The sequence below is a fragment of the Manis javanica genome, chromosome 15 (genome assembly GCF_040802235.1).
Source record: "Manis javanica isolate MJ-LG chromosome 15, MJ_LKY, whole genome shotgun sequence".
In the NCBI taxonomy this organism is placed as follows: domain Eukaryota; kingdom Metazoa; phylum Chordata; class Mammalia; order Pholidota; family Manidae; genus Manis; species Manis javanica.
Window position 1 is genome coordinate 70912409 of NC_133170.1, and position 24200 is coordinate 70936608.

Below are 24200 nucleotides of genomic sequence, written 5' to 3' on the forward strand. Positions count from 1 at the left end.
CAAGTGGATGGATGGGTGCTCCGGGGCCCTTTAAGACGGCTCCGCCCTTGCGTCCCGCCCCGGGCCCCGCCGGGAGAGCTCGGCCCAAGCCCCGCCCCCCGCTTCTCCCGCCCCGGTGCCGCCCTCCGCGGCGGTGTGTAGTTACGTGAGCCGGGCTGAGGCGCCCGGCGCGGCGCGGTCATGGTTGTCCCGTTGTACGGCTCCCCTGGCGGCCGCCTCGCCCGGGCACTCACGCGGGCGCTGGCGCTGGCCCTGGTGCTGGCCCTGCTGGTCGGGCTGTTCCTGAGCGGCCTGACGGGCGCGATCCCAGCCCCGGAGGACTACTGGGGGCACGACGGACAGGTCCTACCCACCTTCCGCAGCCGCTCGGTGCTCCTGGACGCAGAGACGGGCCAGCTCCGCCTGGTGGATGGCCGCCACCCTGACGCCGTGGCCTGGGCCAACCTCACCAACGCCATCCGCGAGACCGGGTAAGGGCTGGCCCTACTCCGCGCGGCAATGGCCGGGGGAGGGGTTTGCGCGGGCATCCGCCTGTCCCTAGCGCCAGCCGCTTGCCGCATCGCCCGTCTCCCTGGGGGTCAGCTTCCCTCCTCTGAGGCTGCAGCACAGCCTCAGAACCAGGTCCGTGGCTGAGTGGGGGCTAATGCAGCATCCCTCGGCTCTTAGGGACCAGTCCCTTATCTTCAGCCAGGGGTGACTGTACCTCTGATCCGCTGAAGACCAGGTGCCCACCACCCTGGCCACAGTGCCTCCATCAGGGTCAGTCCACGGAGGCCAGCCCTCCTACCCTCCCGGAGGTGGTGGTGATGGTGATGGCTCTCCAGGAGACCAGCTCTCACTCTCTTGGCTGCAGCTTACCCCATGGATGCCAGCCCCCTGCCTCCATCCCAGAACAAGGCTGCAGGACTGAGCCTGGGTTCCAGGCCAGTGTGAAAACAGAGGGTCTCTAAGTTCACACAGACTTAGTTTCATTGATTGGGCTCTGCATCTCTTTTCCTTCCTTTCTCCTGCTCCAGGGGAAAGTTGCTTGGCCAGATACTTAGTATAGAAACAAGTGCTCCATCCTTGGCGGTCATGATCACTGTCCTTATTGTTGGGACAAGGCTGTCATTCTGCTGTGTGACTCTCACCTAACTTCACCTGTCTGAACTCCTATTTCCCCATCTGTAGTTCAGATTTGGTGGATGTGCTGTGGCTGGGAGGTTGAGTGTTGGCCCTTCTCAGGCCTGTTCTGGAGCTGTGCCCATTCATTCACTCACTCACTTACCTGGTGTGCTTGGCCTTGAGGAGCTGAGCAAGCTGATTCAGTGGGGGGATAGACGGTGCCAGAAAGGCAAACCGAGTCAGTAGGACTGGGAAAATCTGCCTCAAAACCTTGTCAGCAAGGCTCAGGCCCTGGATACAGGCTGTGCTGGGGGATCGTAGGGAGCCCTGCATCCCACAGCCCATCCCCTCCTGGCCTCATCCCAGTGCTTAGACTACACTACTCTCTGCAGCAGGCATGGCATCCCTCTGCTGCCCCATACATTTTGCTGGCATGCATTAATTCTTGCAGGTGTTGGGGAGACATGGGACACTGAAGACACCCCATTCTGGTCTTTAAGACACTTGGGAGGGTATCAGATTGGGGGAGAGAGGAGATTTGTGGGGAGGGGATTTGCTGCAGACACAGGTGCTGGATGGGGCTAATCTAGGAAGCCTCCCAGGGAGAGGAGGCCATGGGGCCGACTGGCATCTATAGAGGGAACCAGAGCTCTGTGGCTTTGTGACTTGGGAATCTGGTGACCCATTGTCTGCTGATTCACACGTTTTTGGTCCCGCTTAGCAGAGCCAAGGGGGCATGACAAATCTCTGCCTGGATGTCAGCTGGGGAGAAAGCAGAGGTGAGCCCCAGCATAGGGAGGGACTTTGTCCCCAGGAGGCCCCACTGGGCTGTGTTGCTCTGAATTAGAGAAAATGGAGAAGGGGAGAGAGGGCTTGATTGTGGTTGGAAAGCTCTTCCAGGCCCAGCTCCATCATGGTGTGACCTTGGGCACATCACTTTACCTCTCTGAGCCTGTTTCCCTCCATGAAGGTGGGGCTCTAAGGGAATTCAGTGGGATCACAGAAAATACCTCTGTTTATTTTCTGAAGAAAGGAATGAGTAAAAGAGTAGGAGCAGGTGTCCTCTGCTCCCATTTTACATTGGGGAAACTGAGACATGAGAAATGAGCCCAGGTGTCTTCCACACTTCTTCTCTCACCTCATTATAGCCTCTTTTCTGTTCAGTCTGTCCCTTTCTCTCTGAGTCTGTGGCCCCTGGGGCTCTGATGTAGGGAAAACTGTATCAGAAGCCTGCAGTTTATAAGCAGGGAGATTGAGGTCCCCAAAGACAATCTCTTGTATTGGTAAGATGAAAGAAAGACATCTGGGGTGTCCTGGCCCTTGATCAGCAGAACTCTGATCTGTGGGTGACTGTCTCTTCTTTTGAAGGGTGGAGACCAGAAATTTGACTCTGTTCACCTAGAATTGAGACCCCTCCTCCTTTCTGTCACCCAGATTTTGCCACCGGGGGTCCTGGGATTGTCAGGGCAAATTCTCCTCTCTCAGTTTTGCCATATCTGACTTTGGACCGACACTACCCACGTAGCCCCAAACGTTTAGGATTTGGTGCTTGGGGATCAGAGATGCCCCCAGAAGTAGAGCCCATACCAGCTGGCTCTGGCCTTGGTCCTGGAGATGCTGACCCCTCCAGCCTGGCCTTTTCCTCTTTTCCCCCAACCAGCTATTTGGTGCAGATCACCTTGGAGTGGTTTGCAGAGGAAGTGAATAGCAGTAAGAGGGAATTAACCTATCAAGAAGCAGGGAAACAACCCAACTCAGCCATCCAACAAGCAGAAGCCCAGCTGAGTAAAATGGATAAACACGAAAAAGTGGTCTCAAAGTGGTTCTTCGAAAAATGACAAAAGATAAATATACACATACCATCAAGAATGAAAAGGAAGTGCTATCACAGATAAGCTGGGGCATCCCCATAGTGGATGGTGCCCAGGATGAGGTATCCTGAAGTGAGGGTGGTGAGGAGGGGAGATTTGTGACCCTCCACTCATCTCACATGAAGAGTGCCTCTTCATTAGACCCCGGAGTTGTCTCGGTCATTAGCTGCCTCTGGCTTAAGTCACAGTACGGCCCATAGTCTTTCCAGAAAAAAAAGGGGAGGAAACAGGTTCAATGCTTCCATCTTTTAATTTTTGTCAAGGAAGTGTATTAAAAAACAAAAGGACCCAACTGATCAACCTTTGTCAACTTTATGTCATAAAAGATCAGCTATTTTAGAACCAAACAGACAGGAAGAGGAAGGACATGATCTCTGAATAAAAAGCAGCCAAAGAGGCACGTCGTGCTTTAGAAACACTCTCTCCTCTGTGGTTTTCTTTCGGCCAGGGACTGGGGTGGAGTTTCTTTAAGTTGTCAATCAACAATCAACACAGCAGGCAGGGGTTCTAGAGGTCATTTGCTGATGTTCAAGCCTTTCCATTTTACAGATGAGGAAGCTGAGGCTGGCAGGGCAAGCAAGTGTGGTCAGAGGCACAGTTTCAGGATTAGTATCAGAGAGTCCAGGTTCTGATCTCTGCCTGGACACTCACTGCAGTGGCTGTGGGCAGCTGCCTCATCTCCTTGACTGGGGATGGTGACAACCTTGGTAGGTTGTAGAAGGAGTCATTTATCAGGGCTTAGGGTCAAAGGCAGCAGAGGGATCCTCAAGTATCAGCCTCAGGGGTTCCAGCACTGAAATCCCATAGCTTAGAGCAAAATCTCATGCATGGGAACCTCCTCCACCCAAGGTGTTCTGGAAAGAGGTAGAAACCCATCTCTCTGTGTTTTCTGAGGACTCAGGCAAAATGAATAAAACCCACCTGCACTGAATCACACCAGTTGCCCTTTGGAATAAGGTGGCACCCAAGGAGATGCCCAAGAGGCGACGTCTTGAGCAGGGGCAGTGACTAATTCCATATTTGTGGTCCTGCGGCTGGTGGGTGGGGGCACCTGTCACATTCCACTCATCCTTCTTCCTTCAGCCCAGGTAGAAAGAAGCCACACTGCACTTCTATTTAAAATTTTTGTGATTATTGTACAAGTAGTGAACTTTCACGGTAAAACTAACAGTTTAGAAAGGTAAGAAGGGATGTTGGAGGTGATACCACCCTCCATTCTTTCTTTCCGTATATGACCACTGTTAGTTCTTTCTTTCAGAATTTTCTATGCATAAGTAAGCCTAAGCATACATACATGCATGTGTGTGTGTATAGGTATGTGTGTGTGGGTGTGTGATGTGTAATGTTTGTATACATAGGGTTATCCAGAGTTTACTATTTGTTCTTCTCCAACCTTTTTAAAAAAAAAAACGTCTCTAACATCTCGTCAGGTAATGGCATTTCATTGCATGGTTCAAGGAACCCATTGCATGTCTGGATAGATAAGTGTGTCAGCCCCCTAATGATGGACATTTCAGGAGGGTCTGGTCTTCCTTGGCTTTGGTAAAAAATGCTGGTTTGAACAGGGACCTTCATGCGCATCTCTGAGGGCTGTGATGAGTTCATACCTGCTGCCTGTCTCAGGGGCCTCAGCACCATGGCCTTAATGGAGCCCATTTCCCCCTTGAAAGAGCAACTAATTTTACCATATGTGATCTGGGAAGGCCAGTGGCCTCTCACTTAATAACCAAGCTTTGTGTCTGAACAGCATATCTAGTTTTATGTAGCTTGTGTATGGTCTCCCTTGATCCCCTGATATATATATATTTTTTAATCACTAGAGGATCTGCATTTGGGCCCTGTTATAAACATACATCCCATCACCAAATCAATGGGTTTCTCCAAAATCCACTCCTAGATTTGTGTTAAGATAAATACTTAATGAGCATAAAACGTGTGCTATCATCTCCTGGCAGATGCCATAGCAACCCTCTGAAGCTGGAATCACTGTGCCCACTTTACAGATGAGGAAACTGAGGCCCAGTAATTTGCCTAAAGCTACACTCTAAGAGAGGGACCTGGGAATTCAGCTGATGTCTGAATTTTTGTCCTCTACTGTCCTTGAAATTTGAGATCTTCATTCCAGTTGCTCTATTTTAATGTCCTTGTCTGTGATTATCTGTGAGTTGTGAGCACAGAGTTCATGGATCTCATCTTCCTTTGATAAGAATCTCCACTCCCTGCCCCTTACTCCAACAAACCCAAAGCAAAACCCCACAAAGCTCAGCTGAGTTAGATGCTCAGAGCTCATGCTCTGGGATTTTAGTCTCAGCTCTACCACTTGCTGTGTGACTGGGCAAGTAACTTCACTTCTCTGAGCCTTGGTTCCCATATCTGTAAAGTAGAGAGGATAAAACTCATGTCTCAGGATCCTTGAGAGAATCTAGGGAATTTAGAATTTACTTAGAGGTAAGTAAACATGTGATGTGCTAAGCACAGTGTCTGGGGACTCTCATTAACCAATCTCTAGAGCTCCATCTTACTGGCCACAATGTTCTTTGCTTTGGAACATTCAGAGCTCAGGTTTCCTTCTTTTACCCTCCCTCTTCTTTCCACCTGGCAAGCTCCTACTTAAACTTCAAAACCCTTAACAGCCACCATTTCTTCCATGAAGCCTTCCCAGATTTTACTCAGCAGCATCAGGAACATATCTCCTCAGGGCACCCCCTTGGCACTTTATTTCTTTTCTCAGCATAGCAGTTACCCTGTTATGTCATTATCTGTTTACATGTCAGTCCCCCTTCCCACTATTAGCTCTTTGAAGGCCAGGGCTGAATGTCATTCACTCTTGTATACCTTCGGTGTCTGGCATTCGGTAGGGTCTCCAAGAGGCTTGCTTGCTCAAAGTATCAAGTGTGGGTATTTTGACAGTCTTTTCCTCTCCTGAGTCTTGTCTAGGGCAAAGCTATTCCTGTCCTGGAGCTCTTAGGTGGCTTTTCAGCCAACTTCCATGAGGCTGTTCTGGCTGCACCTGGCTGTCTCTTGTTTTACAGCCTCTTCAAGGTCTCATTAATGTCTTCCTGTTGCCCTTATTTCTTAATGGAAATTACCTTCACAAATGTTTCCCTCCTAATAACAGAAGTCACCTGGGTGAGTATTTTGTGTCCTTGGAGCAAGGATGACATCCAGAGCCATAAGGAAAAGATGGGTAGATTTTGGCTGCACAAAAAGCAAAAACCTCTACATGGCAAACAAAGGCAACAGTTAAAATACAAAAATGCTTTTCAACATTAGTGACAAAGGGCTAATATGTATATAGATCATTTCACTAGTCAATAAGGGAAAAAAAGCCACAATAGAGAAAAATGACTAAAAGACATGGACCAAATCGCTATAAAGGACCAATAAAAATAAGAAAATATATGTAACAACTAAAGGATTATAATTGCAACATGATTGTATTTTTCAACTATCACCTTGGCAAAGATAAAAAAGATCGATAGGAATTCATTTTAAGCAAGGGACAGAGGGGAGTTTGTGCATTGTAACAAGGCAGGATATATGGTAGTATGGTTCCAGGACTGGCAGCATGGGTATTACCTGAGACCTAGTTAGGAATACAGGCTCTTAGGCCCTCCCTACCCCAGACCTTCTGATCAGAATCTGCTCCCTAACAAGGTCTTCAAGAGACCTGGATGCCCATCGGAGTTTGAGAAGTACTACTTCACGGGAGGAGCGGGAGCCAGCCTGCCTGGAATTGAATCCTGGCTCTGCCCTTTGCTAGCGCTGTGACCTTTGGCAAGTGTATCAACTAGTATTGGGTAATAGTGCTGTGTAACAATTGCCTCCCACCCAAACCCAGTGGCTTAAAACAGCCACCGGTTATCCTCATGGATCCACAGGGCAGGCAGGTCCGCTGTTTGATGCTGTAGGTCTGCACACCTGGTCTGCAGCTTGTGTCTCTCTATTCCAAGGAGCGGCAGGCTGGCCAGGGCATGTTCTCCTCGGGGCAATGGCAGAGGCATGAGGAGGCAAGCAGGCGCACAAGAGGCCTCTTGAAGGCTAATTTCATAATTGGCACACAATCACTTCCACCCACATTCCATTGGCCAAAGCAAGTCATGTGACATGACAAGCTCAAGTCAAGGGGGTGGGGAAAGGGTACTTGGCCATTGGGAGGGGCTGCCAAGTCACACAGGAAAGGGTGTGGATATAGGGAGAGGAGCAGCAGTTCCCCAACTCTGCTTTAATTCCCTCCTCTTCTGCACTAGGGAGACCACCATGCCTACTTTGTTGGGTCCTTAGACTGTCACGACAACTAAATGAGTTAATAGATATGAATCTGTTGGAGTCCCTGGCCCAGAGAAAGCCCTCAGTAGATACTAGCTGGTATGACTGTGAGGGTGGGAATACTGATTAGCACAGATTTGGGTGGAAGCTGTTTGTCATTATCTATTAAAATAAAAAATATGTGTGCCCTTTGGCCCAGCAAGCAGTTCCTCTCTTAGCCTGACAAGTGCACAAGGATGGACAGACAGACCTGGACATGAAGGGCCATTCATAACTGTGTTGTTTTGTGGCTTCACACCGGGGCGGCTGCGTGTGTCACGGAGGCTGGATTTGGGCTCGGCCTTGCGCTGACCGAGTGGCCCTCTCCTCCCCTCCAGGTGGGCCTTTCTGGAGCTGCACACCGATGGCCGCTACAGCGACAGTCTGCAGGCCTACGCCGCGGGTGTGGTGGAGGCCGCTGTGTCCGAGGAGGTAAGGGCCAGGTGGCTGGTCGGGGGCTCCCGCCCCCTCCCGACCCACCCCCAACTTGTTCCCCGGGAAGATTTGGAGGGTTCTGAGGGTGTGCACAGTGGGCTCTCCCACCCCAGCCCTTCACCTAGCTGGGGAGAAAAGGTTCACATTCATTCTTTGAAAATTGACACTAGGTATCATTTGATGCATATGAAAGATTCTTAACGTATTCCAGGTTATGAAGCATAAAAATAAAATGAACACCCAAACTAAAACCCAGAGTGCTACTGATTCCACTGAAGCCCCCTGCAAACCCCACGCCCTACCTCCCCCACCCCAGAGGCCCCCGTCCTAATGTGGTAGGTCTTTTTGCCTCCTTCCTTCCTTCCTTCTCTCTTTCATATTGAGATGTAACTCACATGCCATAAAATTCACTCTTTTAAATGTACAATTCAGTGGTTTTCTACATATTTATAAGGTTAGACAGCCAACACCACTAATTTCAGAACATTCTCATCATCCCAGAAAGAAACCCCATTCCTGTTACCAGTCGCCCCCTGTGCCCCCTTCCCCTTAGGCCCTGATACCCACTAATCTGCTTTTGGTCTACAGATTTGTTTATTCCTAACATTTCGTATAAACAGAATTATACAATATGAGGCCTTTTGTGCCTGGCTTCTTTCATATAACATCGTGCTCTCAAGGGTCATCCATGTTCCAGAGCATATTAGTACTTTACTCCTTTTTGTGGCTAAATCATATTGCATTATATGAATATACTACATTTTATTTACCCATCAGTGGCTGGACATTTATTTCCACTCCCTTACTTTTGTTAAACTAATTTTGCTACATTTTATGAATCCTTAAACAACACATTATTTTGCCTTACTTGATTTAGGGCTTCATAAAACTGATATTATAAATTTCAGAAGTGAGGTGCAATCAGAAGCCAGTGAGACTGTGCAGCGGCAGCCATTTGTCCCCACCCTGGGTGCAGGTGTGACACTGGCTTTGGAAAATAACTTGGCATTAACTTGTGTAACACACATGCCCTAGGACCCAGTGCCCCCCGCCCTCCCACTACATGTAGCCACGGATGTGCTTGAGGTGTTCAAAGCAGCCCAAGGTGGGGACCTCCAATTCAAATGCCACCGGCAGCTGAATGGGTAACCAGATTGCAGTATTGTCACGTAGTGCAGCATGATAGAGCAGACAGGGAATGGGCAACACAGATGATCTGAGATGCATGGTGGTGACAGGGAAAGGGCACGTGACAGAGACAGCACACAGTGGGACAGCCCTTGATAAAACGCACACCCCTCATTGTGACAGTCAGTTGCAGTTTGGGGTGCCCTTCCGGGGCCTTGATGTCTGGGGAGGTGGTCAGATGCTGTACTGAGCCTGTGCCGTTTTGGGCGCTCAGCAGTCAATGAGACATGATTGCATCTCTCAAGGTTGTAACCTGCCAGGAACACTGAAACAAGGCTCTCATGTAAGGAGTGCCAGACGCTCTGCCCATGTTTTATCACTGAGCCCACACACCAGCCCCCAAGGGAAGCATGGCCACCCCCACTGGACAGATGCCCCTGAGGCTCAGAGAGGCAAAGGTACTTACCCAAGGTCACACAGCCAGTCAGTAAAAGAGTCAGCATTCAAACCCAGCTTTGTCTGACCTGAAGCTCTGCTTCTAACCGGTTTGCTCTGCCCCCTCCCATACTGGCCTGTGGGCTTCTTGTGGGTGGTGATCATGTCCTGTCCCCAGGACCTGGCCCAGAGTCTGGTATAGGGCAGGTGCTTGGAAAATGCTTCTGGAAATAGTAGAAGGCTGTGTGGGGGAGGTGGCATTTACTGGGCCTCAAGGGACTGGTAGAATTTGGAGGTAAGTTCAGTGATACACAGAGGTCTTAAGCTGTCTATCTCCGGGCAGTGAGTGCCACAGTTCCTGCGCTGACCTGTCTGTCTTGGGAATATTTCCAGTGTGGCGAGGGTTATGGCTGGAAGTAACCCACCCAACCTTTGCCCAGTGAATGTCTGTGCTTTGAGAAATTACAAATCCATGTCTTTCTGTGGGTTCAAATCTTGCCTCTTTGATTCATTACTTGGATGACCTTGGGTAAGTTGCTCACCTGCCTATGCCTCAGTTTCCTCAGCTGTGCAGTGGGGTTGCTGCTAATAGCATGTTCCTTACAGAATTGTGAGGTTTGAATGAGTATGTGTACATACAGAGTGCCATTAACTTTAACCGTGGACAACCGACTGCTTCCCCTTAGCACAGTGAGATCTCCTACTGCTAGAATGTCAGCTGGGTGGTTTTGGAATTCCAGGCCAGGCCTGGCTGATCTTGCCTGGGTTCACTGATGCTTCTGCAGTCAGCTGACGGGTCAGCTGGGGCAGTGGCTGGCCTAGATGGCCTCATTCTAGTACCTAGGGGTTGGCTGTCTGTCAGCTGGCTCACGTGGTCTTCCCCCCTGGCAGGCTAGCCCAGGCTTGTTCATGTGACATTGGCCAGTGACTCTTGGCATTGAGTTCACTGCTGTGTCCTCAGTACTTAGAGCATAGTAGGTGCTCAGAAAAATGGTAATTGACTGACCAAATGCATATGTAGTACAGGGTCCCCAGTAGCAGAGGGAGTATAACCTAGGACAGACTTTGGGTGCTAAGGGCTTTCAAAGGAAGGGACATACAGAGGTGCTGGGCCCTTGTGGGGGTGAGAGCTGGATGGGAGAGAAGGGCCTTCAGGGATAGAGACGGGCGTGAGCAAGGGTGCAGAGGTGGCCCCACCCACACCGGCCTGGTAGAATTTGGAGGTAGTTCAGTCTCAGCTCTTGGAGACCTGGTTGGGGGTGAGAGCTCTGAGCCCAAGTGGGAACCAGTGGGGTCCTCATGGAAGAGAGCAGCGTGGCTGCCCACTTCTGCCCTTGCCCACCTTGCCCATCCCACAGCTCATCTACATGCACTGGATGAACACGGTGGTAAATTACTGTGGCCCCTTCGAGTATGAAGTTGGTTACTGCGAGAGGCTCAAGAACTTCCTAGAGGTCAACCTGGAGTGGATGCAGGATGAGATGGCGCTGAACAAGGACACTGCTTACTGGCACCAGGTGGGTGCAGTGCACGTGCTGAGTGGGAGGGGGCAGTGGGTGGAGTCTGCTTTGGGGACCTGTCACCACTGTGGCTGCTGTGGCTCCAGCTGGCCCTCCTGCCTGTCTCTTGCTCTTCTTAGCCAGTCCTTCCTCCCTCCCTCCCTTCCTCCCTTCCTCCCTCCTTCATCTGTCCACCCATCCACCCATCCACCTGCCCATCCATCCACATGTCTGGTTTGGCAACTCACTCATCTACCCACCCACACGCCTATGCATCACCTGCTGCCCATCTTAGCCCGGTTGTCAGTTCCTCTCCACACTGCTGTTGGGGTACCCGGCTTGGTTGCCTGTCCTTCATCTGCCCGTCTGTCCGTCCACCTTCCCATGCTTCCTCCTGTCCACTTGCCCACCCGCCTCTGACAGGCCCCATTGTGTGCTTTGTTCCCCATCTTCCTCCTGGCTGCCCAGACACCTCTCTGTTGATCTGTCACCTCTGCCTTGCCTTTCCCGCTCTGAAATCTTGCCAGGGGCTGCCTGGTTCTCTGGGGATGATGCCCACGCTCTGTAGTGTGGCCTGATCGCCCTCCTGCACCCTCTCCTGGCCTGGCTTTGTCTCTGACTGACCTCCCTGCTCTGTGCTCCAGCCCCCCGGTCTCGTCCTGGTTCCTTGAACAAGATGTGTTACCTCTTGCCTCGGCTTCTGAGCATCTGTTTTCTTCTGCCTGGAACCCTCTTCCTCCTGCCCCTCTGCCCGGCTGACCCCCATCCAGTCCTTACCCCAGCTTCCTGTCCCTGCACTTCTAATGAGGCATTCAGAGTCTGCCTTCAACTGGACTCAAGCCCCTGAGGACAGGGCAGGGACCACATCTGCTTTCTTCACTGTGATCTCCCCTGCACAAGTGCTGGCACATAGTAGGTGCTTTATAAGTACAAGTTTGTTGGATATTTATAGATGAAGGAATGAATCCATCTTGTCCTGTCCATCTACTCCATGCGCCTGGACATCTGTCTTTCCCTCCTCCTTCCCACCCATTTAGACAGTCACTTCTCTCTCTGTTCTTCCCTTCCATTTAACTTAGCATCTACCCACCCATCTACCAGTCCTGCCTGTCTGTCCATCCATCCATCTTGTAGATGCTTGCTATGTACCTTGTATATGCCCAGCATAGGCCAAAGCCTTGTGGGGAACACATTGATGATATACATGATAGTCACAATGGGGAGAAGTCGACTGCATGGGACAGCTGAGACAGCAGTGCAGCTGATAGCTAAACCCATAACAGGGAGCAGTCGATGGTGGGCCAGGGTGGGCTGGGAAGCTTCCTGGAGGAGGTGGTTTTGTGCTGGATGCTTAAGTGTGGGTGATTTGGGATTGGCACAGGGTAGAAGCATAGAGTTAATTAAGTGATGGCATAGAGAGGTGGGTGGTGGTTAAGTGAGGGTCAGGGCTGGCTGGAGCCTGGAGGGTACACCTGAGCCTCTTCTGCTCTGTCTGAACTCCAGGCTGGAGCCCCTCACATTGCAGGAGACGATGTGAGCTTGCACTCTGCCCCTTCCCCCTAGGTGCGGCTGACCCTCCTGCAGCTGAAAGGCCTAGAGGACAGCTATGAAGGCAATGTGGCCTTTCCAACTGGGAGGTTCACCATCAAACCCCTGGGGTTCCTGTAAGTGCCACCCCCAGAGTGGACAGGGTAGGGGCAAGGGCCATGCACCTTACAGTCAGACAGACCTGGGTTCCAGTACCAGCTCTGCCACTTCCTGGCTAGATGGCCTTGGACCAGCCACCTAACCTCTCAGGGTCTCATGTTCTCCCTCTGTGACATGGGTGTGAAATGGCACTCGCAGAAGGTATGGTATGGGACCCCTCCAGCACCCGGCCCTCCTCAGCCTGTTGCAGATTGCCGGGGACCTTGAAGACTTAGAGCCGGCCCTGAATAAGACCAAGACCAAGCATGTCGTAGGCTCTGGCTCCTGCTCTGCCCTCATCAAGCTGCTGCCTGGCCAAAGTGATCTCCTGGTTGCCCACAACACCTGGAACTCCTACCAGTACATGCTGCGCATCATCAAGAAATACTGGTTCCAGTTCAGGGAAGGTCCCCAAGGTGGGTGGATGTGGATGTGGGTCTCTGTGTGTGAGAGCATGTATGTGGGCACACAGCGGGGTGGGAGGGGCAAGTTAGGTATGGGTCTTAGAGCCATTCTAAGAGTTCATCTTATTTTTAACATGTTTATTTCCTTTTAGTTTTTATTCCCCAAAGTGTATCAGTTAGCTGTTGCTGCATAACAAACCAACCCAAACTTAAACCAGCAAAAGGTTAAAACACAGTTGTTCATTTTTAGGTGACCCATGTCTATGGGTCAGCTGAGTGGTTTTGTTGTTCTGGCCCAGGCCTAGTTGACCTTGACTGGGCTCACTGATGCTTCTGCAGTCAGGTGAGGCGAGCTGGCTGATCTAGGATGGCCTTATTTGCATGTCTGGGGGTTGGCTATCAGCTGGAGTGATGGAGCAGCTGGGCTGTGTGGTCTTTCATGCTCCTAGAGGCTAGCTCAGGCTTGTTCGTATGATATCTGGGCAGGCAAGTATGGAAGGCCTTTTGAGGGCAGATACTTTCAATCAGCACAGCACTCTATTGCTCCGCGTAAGTCAAGTGACTAGTCAGATTTGAGAGATGGGGAAATAGACTGCACTGTTTGAGGTAAGGAACTGCAGAGTCACACTGCAGATGGTGCAGGTGCAGGCCAGGAAGAATTACAGCAAATAACTCCACAAGGGAAGCACAAATATATTCTTCCCGCCAAATATAAAAACTCTGTAGCTAAGGCCCAAGGACCCCATACCGCCCACTCCTATCCCTTGCCCCATGTCAATCTCAGATTTTGCAGTGTCTCCTTCTTGGTCCAATTTAAGAACTTAATGTTGCAAGGAGGTGGTGAGAGGGTGAGGAAAGGTATACCCTCATTCACTGCTAATGGGAATGTGAGTTGGCATGGCCACTTTGAAGAGGACCCCAGTCGGCATCTAATAAAATTGAGAATCTGTCACTCCCATGGTCCAGATTCTTGGCTCAGCTCTGTCCCTAGAGAAATGTTTTGATTTCTTCGCAGGGAGTGTGTACAAGGATGTCAACTGTACAGTAGTGGTTTGGAAACAACCACTATGCCTCTTAATCTAAATTTAAGTAAACTTCTACATTGATATTTATACAGAAAAGTGTACACGTCATAGTATACAGCTGGACTTGTGGTGCATTGAACACACCTATGTGTAGTACCCAGACTAAGAAACAGAACATTCTCAGCCCTGGAAGCTTCTCTCATGTCCTTTTTCAGGCACTGTCCCCACCCTGGCATGGACTCTCTCCTGACTTCTTACATGTAGCATTGATTAGGTTTGCCTGATTTTGAGTGTTACATGAGTGAAAACATGCAGCATGTGCTCATTGCATCTGATTTCTTTTGCTCAGCACATCTGTGAGATTCATCGTATTATCTGTAGCTGTAGGTCTGTCATTTTCTCTGCTATGTATCCATGAACACTTTAATATCTCTTTAAAAACCTACATAACTCTAACACATATGTAACAGAAAATTGGAAAATACAGCAAACTACACACACAATGAAAATCACTTGGCCACCCCACAACCCACGAGATCATTTCTGTAAACATTTGATTATGTTTTTTTCTAGGCTTTTAAAAAATGTACATCGATATTCCTTTGCTTTAATTAATTTTTTTTACATTAGTAATAGGCAAATATATTCTTGATGCCACAGATTCTTGATGAAGAAATCACATCTCCCTTGATAGCCCTCTTCCCAAATTCCAGACTCCACCTAAGAGGAAATTAGTGTTGCCATTTTGGTGTGGATCCATCTAGATTTTTTGGATGCATTTATATGTGTATATATGAACCTTTTTTGTTAACAGACTTCATATTTTAGAGAAGTGTTTGGTTTACAGGTAAATTGGGTAGATAGCATAGAGTGTTCCCATATAGCACTTGGACTTTTCTGTGTTATTAACATCTTGCATTAGGGTCATACATTCAGCGAACCAATATTGATACATTATTATCGACTGAAGGCTACAGTTTACATTTGAGTTCACTCTTTGAGTAGTACTGTTGTATGGATTTTGACAAATGCACAGTGACATATATCCACCTTTACACTATTATATGTAGAGCAGTTCACCTCCATAAAAAGTTGTTTTTTGGTTTAAAAAAAAACAAACATCAATAAGATCATACCATAAGGATTGTTCACAACTTGCTTCTTTTGCTCAAGCTGGCCTTGGCGAATTTCTGATACTGCCACATTCTGCCCACCTTTCAGCAGTTGAATGTTAAACTTTAGTCCCCAATTGAGGATTTGGGCTATTTCCAAGTCTTTGCTGTTTCAAACAGTGATGCAGCAAGGAAGGGGACCCCCAGAGGTGTTTCCTAGTGGAAACGCTAGGTTAAAGGGTAGGCATAATTTAAACATCTCTAGATAGATACCATCAAATTGCCTCCAGAAATGGTTGGGCCATTTTATCCTTACCCCCAGTCTGTGAGTGTGTTGACTGTGCCGTCAACCTTGCCAGCACTGGGTATTATGATTCATTTCAATTTTTGCCATTCTGATGGGTGATAAATGACATCCCAGACTAAGTTCATTGTTGTTGTTTGTATAAACTTTATGATGGATAGCTTAAATACACATTTAGAGTGTATAATTTGATGGGTTTGGACAAATGTATGCAGTCATGTAACTGCCATTCAGTAAAGATAGACAACGTTCCCGTCACCCCTAGCAGGTCCCCTGTTTCCTTGGCACCTAGTCTCCACCCCTCTCTCCAGGAAACTGCTTTTGCAATTTCTTCACCATTAGGTTCATTTTGCCTGTTCTAGAACTTCATATAACCCTGCACTGATTTGTAAGAATTTCTGGTTGTAGTTATTTATTTAGTCATCCTGAACTTCACATGGCATAAAATTAACCATTTTAAAGCGAACAATCCAGCAGCAGTGAGCACATCCGCAAAGTTGTGCAGCCACCACCCCTATTTAGTCCCAAATCATTTTCATCACCACAAAAGGAAACCCTGTTTCCACTAAGTCATCACTCTGCAGTACCCCCGTCCCAGCCCCTGCTAACCACTAATCTGCTTTCTGTCTCTGTAGATAGGCTTACTGTGGATATTTCATGTAAATGGAATCATATAGTAATGGTTCTCTCATGTCTGGCTTCTTTCACTCACCACTTTTTCAGGGTCCATCCAGGGTGTAGCCTGTGTCGGGGCGTCATTCCTTTTTGGGGCTGAATAATATTCCATTGTCTGGATCGACTACAGTGTGGTTTATCCGTTCACCTATTGTGAATGTTTGGGTTGTTTTCACCTTCTGGCTCCCACACTGACTTTTAATAATTAAAACAAATTACTTAAGTAATACAGGTTGTTCAGTAATTAAGAATGTTAGAAAATATGATAGAGCACAAAGAAGGAATAAAAATCCCTTATGACCCATCCTGGCCTGTGTTCCTAAGAACCAGCATTAATGTTGGTTGTTTTCCCTTCTAGTTTAAACTGTTTGGTTACAACTTTGCCCTTTTTATTTTTATTTATTGCTTATACAGAAGTGGCTCCTTTGGCCCATCCCCTCCAGGTGCCCTCACACCCACCCCAGAAGCCCTTGTGCCTGGAGCCCATCCCTTGCCAAATGCTGGTCTGGTTATATAGTGCTCTTGTTTGTAGGCCTACTGCACACTTGCTGTTGTGCTAGAAGCTCTTTACTTTTGTAACTGTAAATCGAATCCTTACAGCTGTGCTGTGTGCTGGTGAGGGATTATTATTCCCATTTTGCAGATAAGGAAGCCAAGGCTCAGAAAGACTAAGTGACTTGCCATAGACAGTATTCTATCCAGGTCTCCTCCCTCCAAACCCATACTCTCATATGATCCAGCAATCACATTTCCAGGTACACATCCAAAGGAAATGATGAAAGCAGGATTTCTAAGAGATGTCTACACTCCAGTGTTCATGCAACATTATTCACAATAGCCAAAGTATAGAAACACCCTAAAGGTCCATCAATGGATGAATGTTAAAGAAAATGTTTTATACATTAAGTACATACATGCATATATGCCATGGAATATTACTCAGCCACAAAAAAGAAGGAAATCTTGTCATTTTTGATAACACAGATGATCCTGGAAGCCATTATGTTAAATGCAATAAGCCAGACCAAGAGAAACAAATACTGCATGATCTCACAATTCTGTGGAGTCTAAAAAAGTGGAACTCATACAAGCAGGGTAGAATGGTGGTTACCATGGGCTAGGGGAGGAGGAGATAGGGAAATGTTGGTCAAAGGGCACGAAGTTTCTGCTCTAAGGTGAATAAGTTCTGGGAATCTAATATACAGCTTTATAGTTCATAATAGTGTCATGTATACTTGAAATTTGCTAAGAGAATAGACCTTAATTGTTCTTGCCACTTAACAAAAAGGGTGACTATGTGAGGTGATGGATGTGTTAATTAGCTCAATGATGGTCGTCATTTCACAGTCTATATGCATATGAAATCGTATCGTACACCTTAAATATAGACAGTTTTTATTTGTCAATTATTCCACAATAAAGCTGGGGGAAAAAAAAGAACAAAGTCTATGAGCTCAGACTTCCGGGTATTACCCCTCTGAATTATCTTTTTTATAATAAATCTTTGCAATTAAAAAAAAAAGGAAAGCCAAAAATGGTGCTTAGTAAACAAAATATGTGTGTGTGTGTGTGTGTGTGTGTGTGTGTATATGTGTATTTGGTACCAGCTTTCCTTTTTCATACACACACACACACACACACACACACACATACAAATATGCATGTCAATAGCCTGGTTTGCTAAATATCAGAAAGGATGGGGGCTTCTGCTGAGGCCTATTGCTCAGACTCCCAAATATTGTTGGGTTGGGGGTGTAGGGGCCCCCACATGGGCTTGTCTGACTAGCACCCCTGCCCCCCGCTGGGCTCACTCTTCCCACACAGAGAACTCCCCCCTGGTTCCTGGCAACAAGTGGGTTTTCTCGTCCTACCCTGGCTCCCTTTTCTCCGGTGATGACTTCTACATCCTGAGCAGCGGGCTGGTAAGTCTCCCTCCCGTGTCACTTTCCTCCCCAGGGTGGCTTCTCACCCAGCAGCTCTGGGCAGGCAGGGGGACGCAGCCCCCACCACTGTCCCAGGGCTGAGGCCTGTGTTCCTGCCCTGGTCCTTGGACCACGAGGCGGGCTTCTTGTGTGTAGACTCCCAGACCCTACTCGGGCCGCCAAAATCTGCAGCCAGCCTGGGTTTCCACATTGTATCAGCTCTTCAGAAATCGCTAGTCTTGGGGCCCTTTTGAAATGTCCTTGACCCTGAGGCCTTATTTTGTTTTTATGTCTTTAAGATAAGACATCCCTCTCCTGTATGACCTTGCTTTTTCTCATACTGATTTTCCCTTTTGCTTTCCAAACCTGGCCCAGATTTCTGAGTAAATGTTCTTTATGATGTGTTGTTTTCATCGGTTTTCCTGGCTGGCATCCAGACTCATTTAGAAATCTGTTTCTGGCACTCCCAGTTGGGCCAGCAAGCCCTGCGATCGTCAGGGCAACACTGCAGAGGAGAAAAAAAACATCGCTTTCCCCAAATCCCCCAGTGCAGGAGCTGCCAATTCCCTGGGGGAGGGGAAGGAGGGGCTCTTTCCTTTTATACGACTTTTTGAGAGGAGTGTGGACTTTAGTCCCCTTAAATGTGGAAAGAAGCATGAGAGGGCCAGACAGCAGGTGAGGGGACCCTCCCCCCCACCTTGCCGCAGTCCGTGGTCAAAGGAAGAGTGAAGCGAGGGGGCATTCAAAATGGTTCAGTCCAGTTACCTGGAACGTATCTGGGCAAGAAATTTACCTTCCATCAGGATCCTTAACTATTTTTGCCAGATCCTTTTGGCAGTCTGGGGGGCTGTGAAGCCCTTCTCAGAATGTTTTTAAAAGCATAAACCAAAATATATTGGATTATAAAGGAAACCAATGCTATGGAAGTGCGCTTATCAAAATATTATATAAGCAAACTTTTAATATAACATGCTGGTTTATTAACACATTAAATAACAAACTCTGCAAGCAGGTGTGCTAATTACTATAATTTAGAAGGAACGAGGAGCATAAATAATACTTCTGAGATGTGCGACCCTGTCGCATGGTGGAAAGCACCTGTGATTTCTGGTGGCGGTGGTCTCAGTGCGGCTGATCATCTCTGTGGTGTGTCACCTGTTCTTTCAAGGGAAGGAGAAGCTGATTTAAGTTTGATGTTAGTGGACATGAAGATGTAATGGGTTTCCCCTCCAATCCTGCAGACTCCAGGGACGCTGCCCCAGGTGGAGAGCTCCCCTGCCCGCCAGCGGTTTTGAAGCCATGCTGTTCTGAATCCTGATAGAGGCTTTTGGTGCTAAGAGCAGCTGCTTGAGGGACAAGGAAGGTGCAGAGTGGAGGGAGTAGAAGCTGTTCCTGCCTGGGCATTGCAGTGAGAGGCTTGCTCAGCAGATTCCTCTTTCAGACGTTGCATCTATGGCTGCTGCTGTCTGAACTGTTTTCCCACTTTGTATAGAAGAGGAAGAAGCGTGCTGGTATCATGCTGCAGAGGAACAGGCGCTCATTTAAGAGCTAGAAGTTTGGTGATCAAATCTTGGTCCACCCATTTCCCAGCCATGATCTTTGACAAATCTTTTGGCTTCTTCAGGCCTTAGTTTACCTTTCAGGAAGAAGGGGCATTAATAACCATTCTATGTTTCTCCCAGGAGGGCTATAAAAATTCATTGGGATTGTGGTTGTCTGCCAGACTAATGGCCTCAAACCACCCAACTTTCCATGGGAAACTGCAACGAAGGAGTAGAAAAGGGATGCTCTCTCTCTGGGGAAAGAGCTCACTGACTTGGTGGGGGGTGTGGGTGCACGGGAGCAGCCTCCTGGGCTCTCTCAGCGGCTGTTCCCCACGGCAAAGCTGGATGCATGATATGAATCCCTCTGAGGGCTCATCCAAGGGCCAGCTGAGGAACATGCCCCTAAACCAGGGCATGAGGTTCTAAAAAACTGAAGTCAGCAGGTGACCTATGATTAATGCAGTGCTGCCCTGGTTATAAGTCAGGTGACTCTTCAGTGCAGTGTCCCCTCCACTCTCTCACAGGTGACATTGGAAACCACCATTGGCAATAAGAACGCGGCCCTGTGGAAGTATGTGCAGCCCAAGGGCTGTGTGCTAGAATGGGTGCGCAACATTGTGGCCAACCGCTTGGCCTTGGACGGGGACACCTGGGCAGATATCTTCAAGAGGTTCAACAGTGGCACGTGAGTGGACTCCTGGAACTGGCCTCCTTACTAAGAATTGGGAACCAGCCTTCCCCCTATACTCAGACCCCCAGGGGACCTGACATGGCACCGGGGCTACTCCCCACCCCCACGCCCTCTGCAGAGCCCTCTCACAGATTCTCACTGGAGTTGGAAGGAGTCCTAGAGTGCCCTCCCTTGTTTGATGCATGGGGAAACTGAGGCTCAGGGAAGGAAAGGATTTGCCCCTCTTCCATGCAGGGAAAGGCCCCCAGAGAACTTGAAATTCATAAGTCTTGGAATTGTGGGAAGGGCTGTCTGAAGAGGTGGTCATGGGTGGATGAGAGCCCTCTAAGCCAGACACTGGAACTGGACACGGTCTTGAACATTAAGCAGACGAATTGACCTTTGTTGCAACAAGCACTAGGGAGTCATAGACTCCTCTGGAGCAGGCAGGCAGCACGATGAGAGAAATGTTGAGGACACCTGGTCAAGCTGCAGTGTCAGAATGACAGTTGGGCAGCTGGGCACCCCGAGGCCACCACTACCCCAAGATTCCTGGCTGTGTGGGGCATGGGAGGTCTGAGGAGGCTGGGGCAGTGCCCCCAGGGTGGGTTCAGTTCTATGTCATTGGGCACGGCAGGTACAACAATCAGTGGATGATCGTGGACTACAAGGCATTCGTCCCTGGCAAGCCCAGCCTGGGGAGCAGGGTGCTCACCATCCTGGAGCAGATCCCGTGAGTACCCTGGGAAAGAAGGGCAGACACTCCAGGCAGAGGGAGCTGCCCAGCCAAGGCCTGGAGGCGTGCTGAAACATGTTTGGGAGGGGAAACGTCTAAGGAAAGCCACAGGGAAGAGAAGGCAGCACCTGATTTGGGCTAAGGATTCAGAACATAATCCACTCCCCAGGCAATGGTGAGCCATGGGGGTCCTTGAGCAGGGCAGTGCCCACCTTTTCTCACCACCCTTGCCCCACTTCTCTTCTTGGTCCCAGGGGCATGGTCGTGGTGGCTGATAAGACCTCGGAACTCTACCAGAAGACCTACTGGGCCAGCTACAACATACCGTATGTCCCCCCACCCTGCATCTGCCTGACCTCTAGTCAGCTCCCCATGCTGGCAGGGGATTCTTAACTTCTTTTAAAAACCAGGTGGTTTTTTAAACGCAGAGAACAAAGAAGCCCACCCTGTCCCCTTCTTCAGCCACGAAAGCCCTGGCAGTTTTGGGCTTAGGTTAGCATCCACAGGACCTCACCGTGTGTACCCACAGCTGAATGGAGAGTGGCTAGGCTAGGGGCCAACCCGTGCCATGGCTCCCAGCGGGGCCTGCTTAGAATGGGCTGCGTGGCCATCGTGTGTTGACACTCGCTGCGTTTTGCCTGGGTTATCTCATTTCATCCTTACAACCACGATATACATGGGAGCCTTCACTCCTGTTCCCATTTCACAGATGATGAAACTGAGGCCTGGAGAGAATGCTAACTTTTCCAAGGTTCCATAGCTGCCAGCAGTGAAGTTGGGATTTGATCTCATGTCTCTCGGACCTCAGAGCCCCAGCCTGGCAACCCCACCAAGGCACTCCCCGGCGCCAGACATGATTACCCCTGTCCTGACCAGCCCGGTTGTTGGTGATGATGGTGTGGCCCCTCCGCTCCCCGGCCACAGTCAGGTGAGGTCAGTGAGGGTTGTGAGTGACCGTGCTTATCACCCAGCAGGTCTTTTGAGACTGTGTTCAATGCCAGTGGACTGCAGGGCCTGGTGGCCCAGTATGGGGACTGGTTCTCCTACGACAGGAGCCCTCGGGCCCAGATCTTCCAGAGGAACCAGTCGATGGTGAATGACATCGAATCCATGATTCGGCTTATGAGGTGCGTGGGGGAGAGAGCCCAGTCATGCAGAGCTTTCTATGCCCTTTAACATCACTCATGAGACCCTCACAAGCAGCCTGAGAGGCTGGCAGGGCGATGGTGGAAATGTGCACCAACCAGCCTTGCAGTACTGAAGTGGCGCTCAGCACGAGATCTGTTGGTGTCCTCATGTAATAGGTGAGGATGCTTAAGTGACCACCGTGTGCTGGGCATTGTGCTTAGTACTGGCAAAACAGCCCAGAGCATGTCCCCTGCTATCCTCAGGGAGCACCTGTCTCACGGGAGAGGCAGAAATCCATCAAGTACTCACTGATGTGGATGTGCAGCCAGCACTGAGTCCGAGTCCCGAGACACGCTCTAAAGGGACAGAACAGGGTTCCTAGCCTGGCTGGGGATGGGATCCCAGAGGCGTCCCACAGAAAGTGATGCCTGGACAGAGATCCGAAAGAGTGTGGATGGCCAGGCGGAGGGGTGAGGGAGCCCTGGGTGATGGGAGGGAACTGGGCGCACTGGAAGCAGGTAGCAGTGTTAGGTGGGAGTCTGGCTTCCTCCTGGGCACCCCCACAACATGACTGATGTTCCTCCCTCCCCACATGCAGGTACAATAACTACCTGCATGATCCCCTGTCGCTATGCAAAGCCTGCAGCCCCCAGGCCAATGGGGAGAATGCCATCTCAGCCCGTTCCGACCTCAACCCAGCCAACGGCTCCTACCCTTTCCAGGCTCTCAAGCAGCGCTCCCATGGGGGCATCGATATGAAGGTGCTGCCCCTCTCCAGGCCTGAGGGCTGTGGGTGGGCCTGGCCACTGTCCCCACTGGGAAGAATGGGGTTGAAAGCTAGGGTCCAAGCAGATGGTAGGGCAGGAGTCAGGGTCAGAACTGGGCTGTGGGTGGTATCAAAGTTAGGGTGGGAGTCAGGGCCTCCTGGTTGGGGCAGCTTGGAGCCCAGCCTGAACTGGCGCTCAGCAGCCTGCTCTGCCCTGGCCCCCAGGTGACCAGCATGGCGCTGGCCAAGGCCTTGCGGTTCCTGGCAGCCGGTGGCCCCACGTGGGACCAGGTGCCCCCGTTCCAGTGGAGTACCTCGCCCTTCAGGACCCTGCTGCACATGGGCCAGCCTGACCTCTGGAAGTTCTTGCCCATTGAGGTCTGGTGGGACTGAGGCTCCGTGTGTGCTGTGCTGCCTCTGCCCCTGCCGACTCCCAGCAGGGCCACCCCACTCGTCACCACCTAACCTCCGAACCACTGCTCCTGGGCTTTGTCCCCTGCAGTGCCCAGATCTGGAACTTGGGTTGGCTGGGCTCAGCTCTCATCTGGGTGGTCTCCTGGGTGGGGCTCAGACCCTGATGGGGCCCAGGACGGAAGCATTCTCTCCTTCTGAGAGAGACTGCCATCTCCAACTCCCTCTGCCTCTCTCTGGGTTACTCTCTGCTCTGCTTCTCTCCCCTTCCCATGCTGGGGCCCCACCCTCATGTGTCCCCTCCTCAGGGCTTGGGAGGGTCCTGGGATCGGGTCCTGGGCCCCCAGTGGGGCAGGAGGGGCCTCTTTCAGTCCTACCTCCCAACGATGAGCTCTGGAGCTCATGGAGTTTCACCACCCAAGACCTGGACATCGCCTCCCACTCCCCAGTCCCAACCTCTCTGCTCCCCAGGAAGCACCCCCCTTAGTTCACCTTCTTGGCAGCTTCCTTGAGGACAGAAACTTGAAAACAAACAAAAACCAAAGTCTCTGGCGCCTTGTGGCTGGAGGGGTCTGAGTGTCCTCTCCAGGGATAAGCAGGAGTGTCAGCCCCCAAGCTCTGGCCTCACGTCCCTGCCCCCCAGCTTGGGCCTGCCCCTGGCCTCAGGGCAGTGCCACAGTGCCCCTGCTGTAGGAGCCAAATCTCAGGCTGTGCCGCCATTAAACAAGAAAGGCCATGACCCCTGTGCTGTGTTTTCTGGGGCAGTGGGAAGGCTGGGTCAGCACCGATTTTTTGGTTTGGCTTCTATACCACCCACCCATGCATTCTCCTGTCCATCTATCCGTCCACCATCCACCGTCCCCCCCATTTCCATCCGCACATTCATCCGTGCATCATGTATGGTCCATCTGTCCAGTCAGCCATCCATTCATCCACACGTCATCCATCCACTCAGCCATCTACCCATTCATCAACTCATCCATATCCATCTGTCTGTCCATCCATGTTTCCATTCATCTATCCATCCAGATATTTAT

At 50.1% G+C, this 24200-nt stretch overlaps 1 protein-coding gene across 2 annotated transcripts; it reads left to right on the forward strand.

Moving 5' to 3' along the window:
- Window positions 1–107: 107 nt before the first annotated feature.
- On the forward strand, window positions 108–23902 carry PLBD2 (phospholipase B domain containing 2). 2 transcript variants are annotated; one of them, XM_073223904.1, is made up of 12 exons: window positions 108–470; window positions 7622–7715; window positions 10640–10798; window positions 12344–12444; window positions 12668–12882; window positions 17811–17908; window positions 19977–20137; window positions 20760–20855; window positions 21113–21184; window positions 21830–21985; window positions 22585–22747; window positions 22978–23902. In XM_073223904.1, the coding sequence occupies exons 1-12, from the start codon at window positions 181–183 to the stop codon at window positions 23143–23145; spliced, it is 1773 nt and encodes a 590-aa protein (XP_073080005.1). In that variant the 5' UTR covers window positions 108–180; the 3' UTR covers window positions 23146–23902. The 2 variants fall into 2 exon arrangements, with proteins under 2 accessions (XP_073080005.1, XP_017500551.2); XM_017645062.3 differs by having other exon boundaries at window positions 109–470; window positions 21833–21985.
- Window positions 23903–24200: the final 298 nt, after the last annotated feature.

Excerpts from the sequence above, each read along its gene's own strand:
- PLBD2 (XM_073223904.1), top strand. The coding sequence starts at position 181 with ATGGTTGTCCCGTTGTACGGCTCCCCTGGCGGCCGCCTCGCCCGGGCA. Across the intron at positions 17,909-19,976 it reads ACATCCTGAGCAGCGGGCTG|GTGACATTGGAAACCACCAT; the intron begins GTAAGTCTCCCT and ends ACTCTCTCACAG. Across the intron at positions 22,748-22,977 it reads ATGGGGGCATCGATATGAAG|GTGACCAGCATGGCGCTGGC; the intron begins GTGCTGCCCCTC and ends CCTGGCCCCCAG.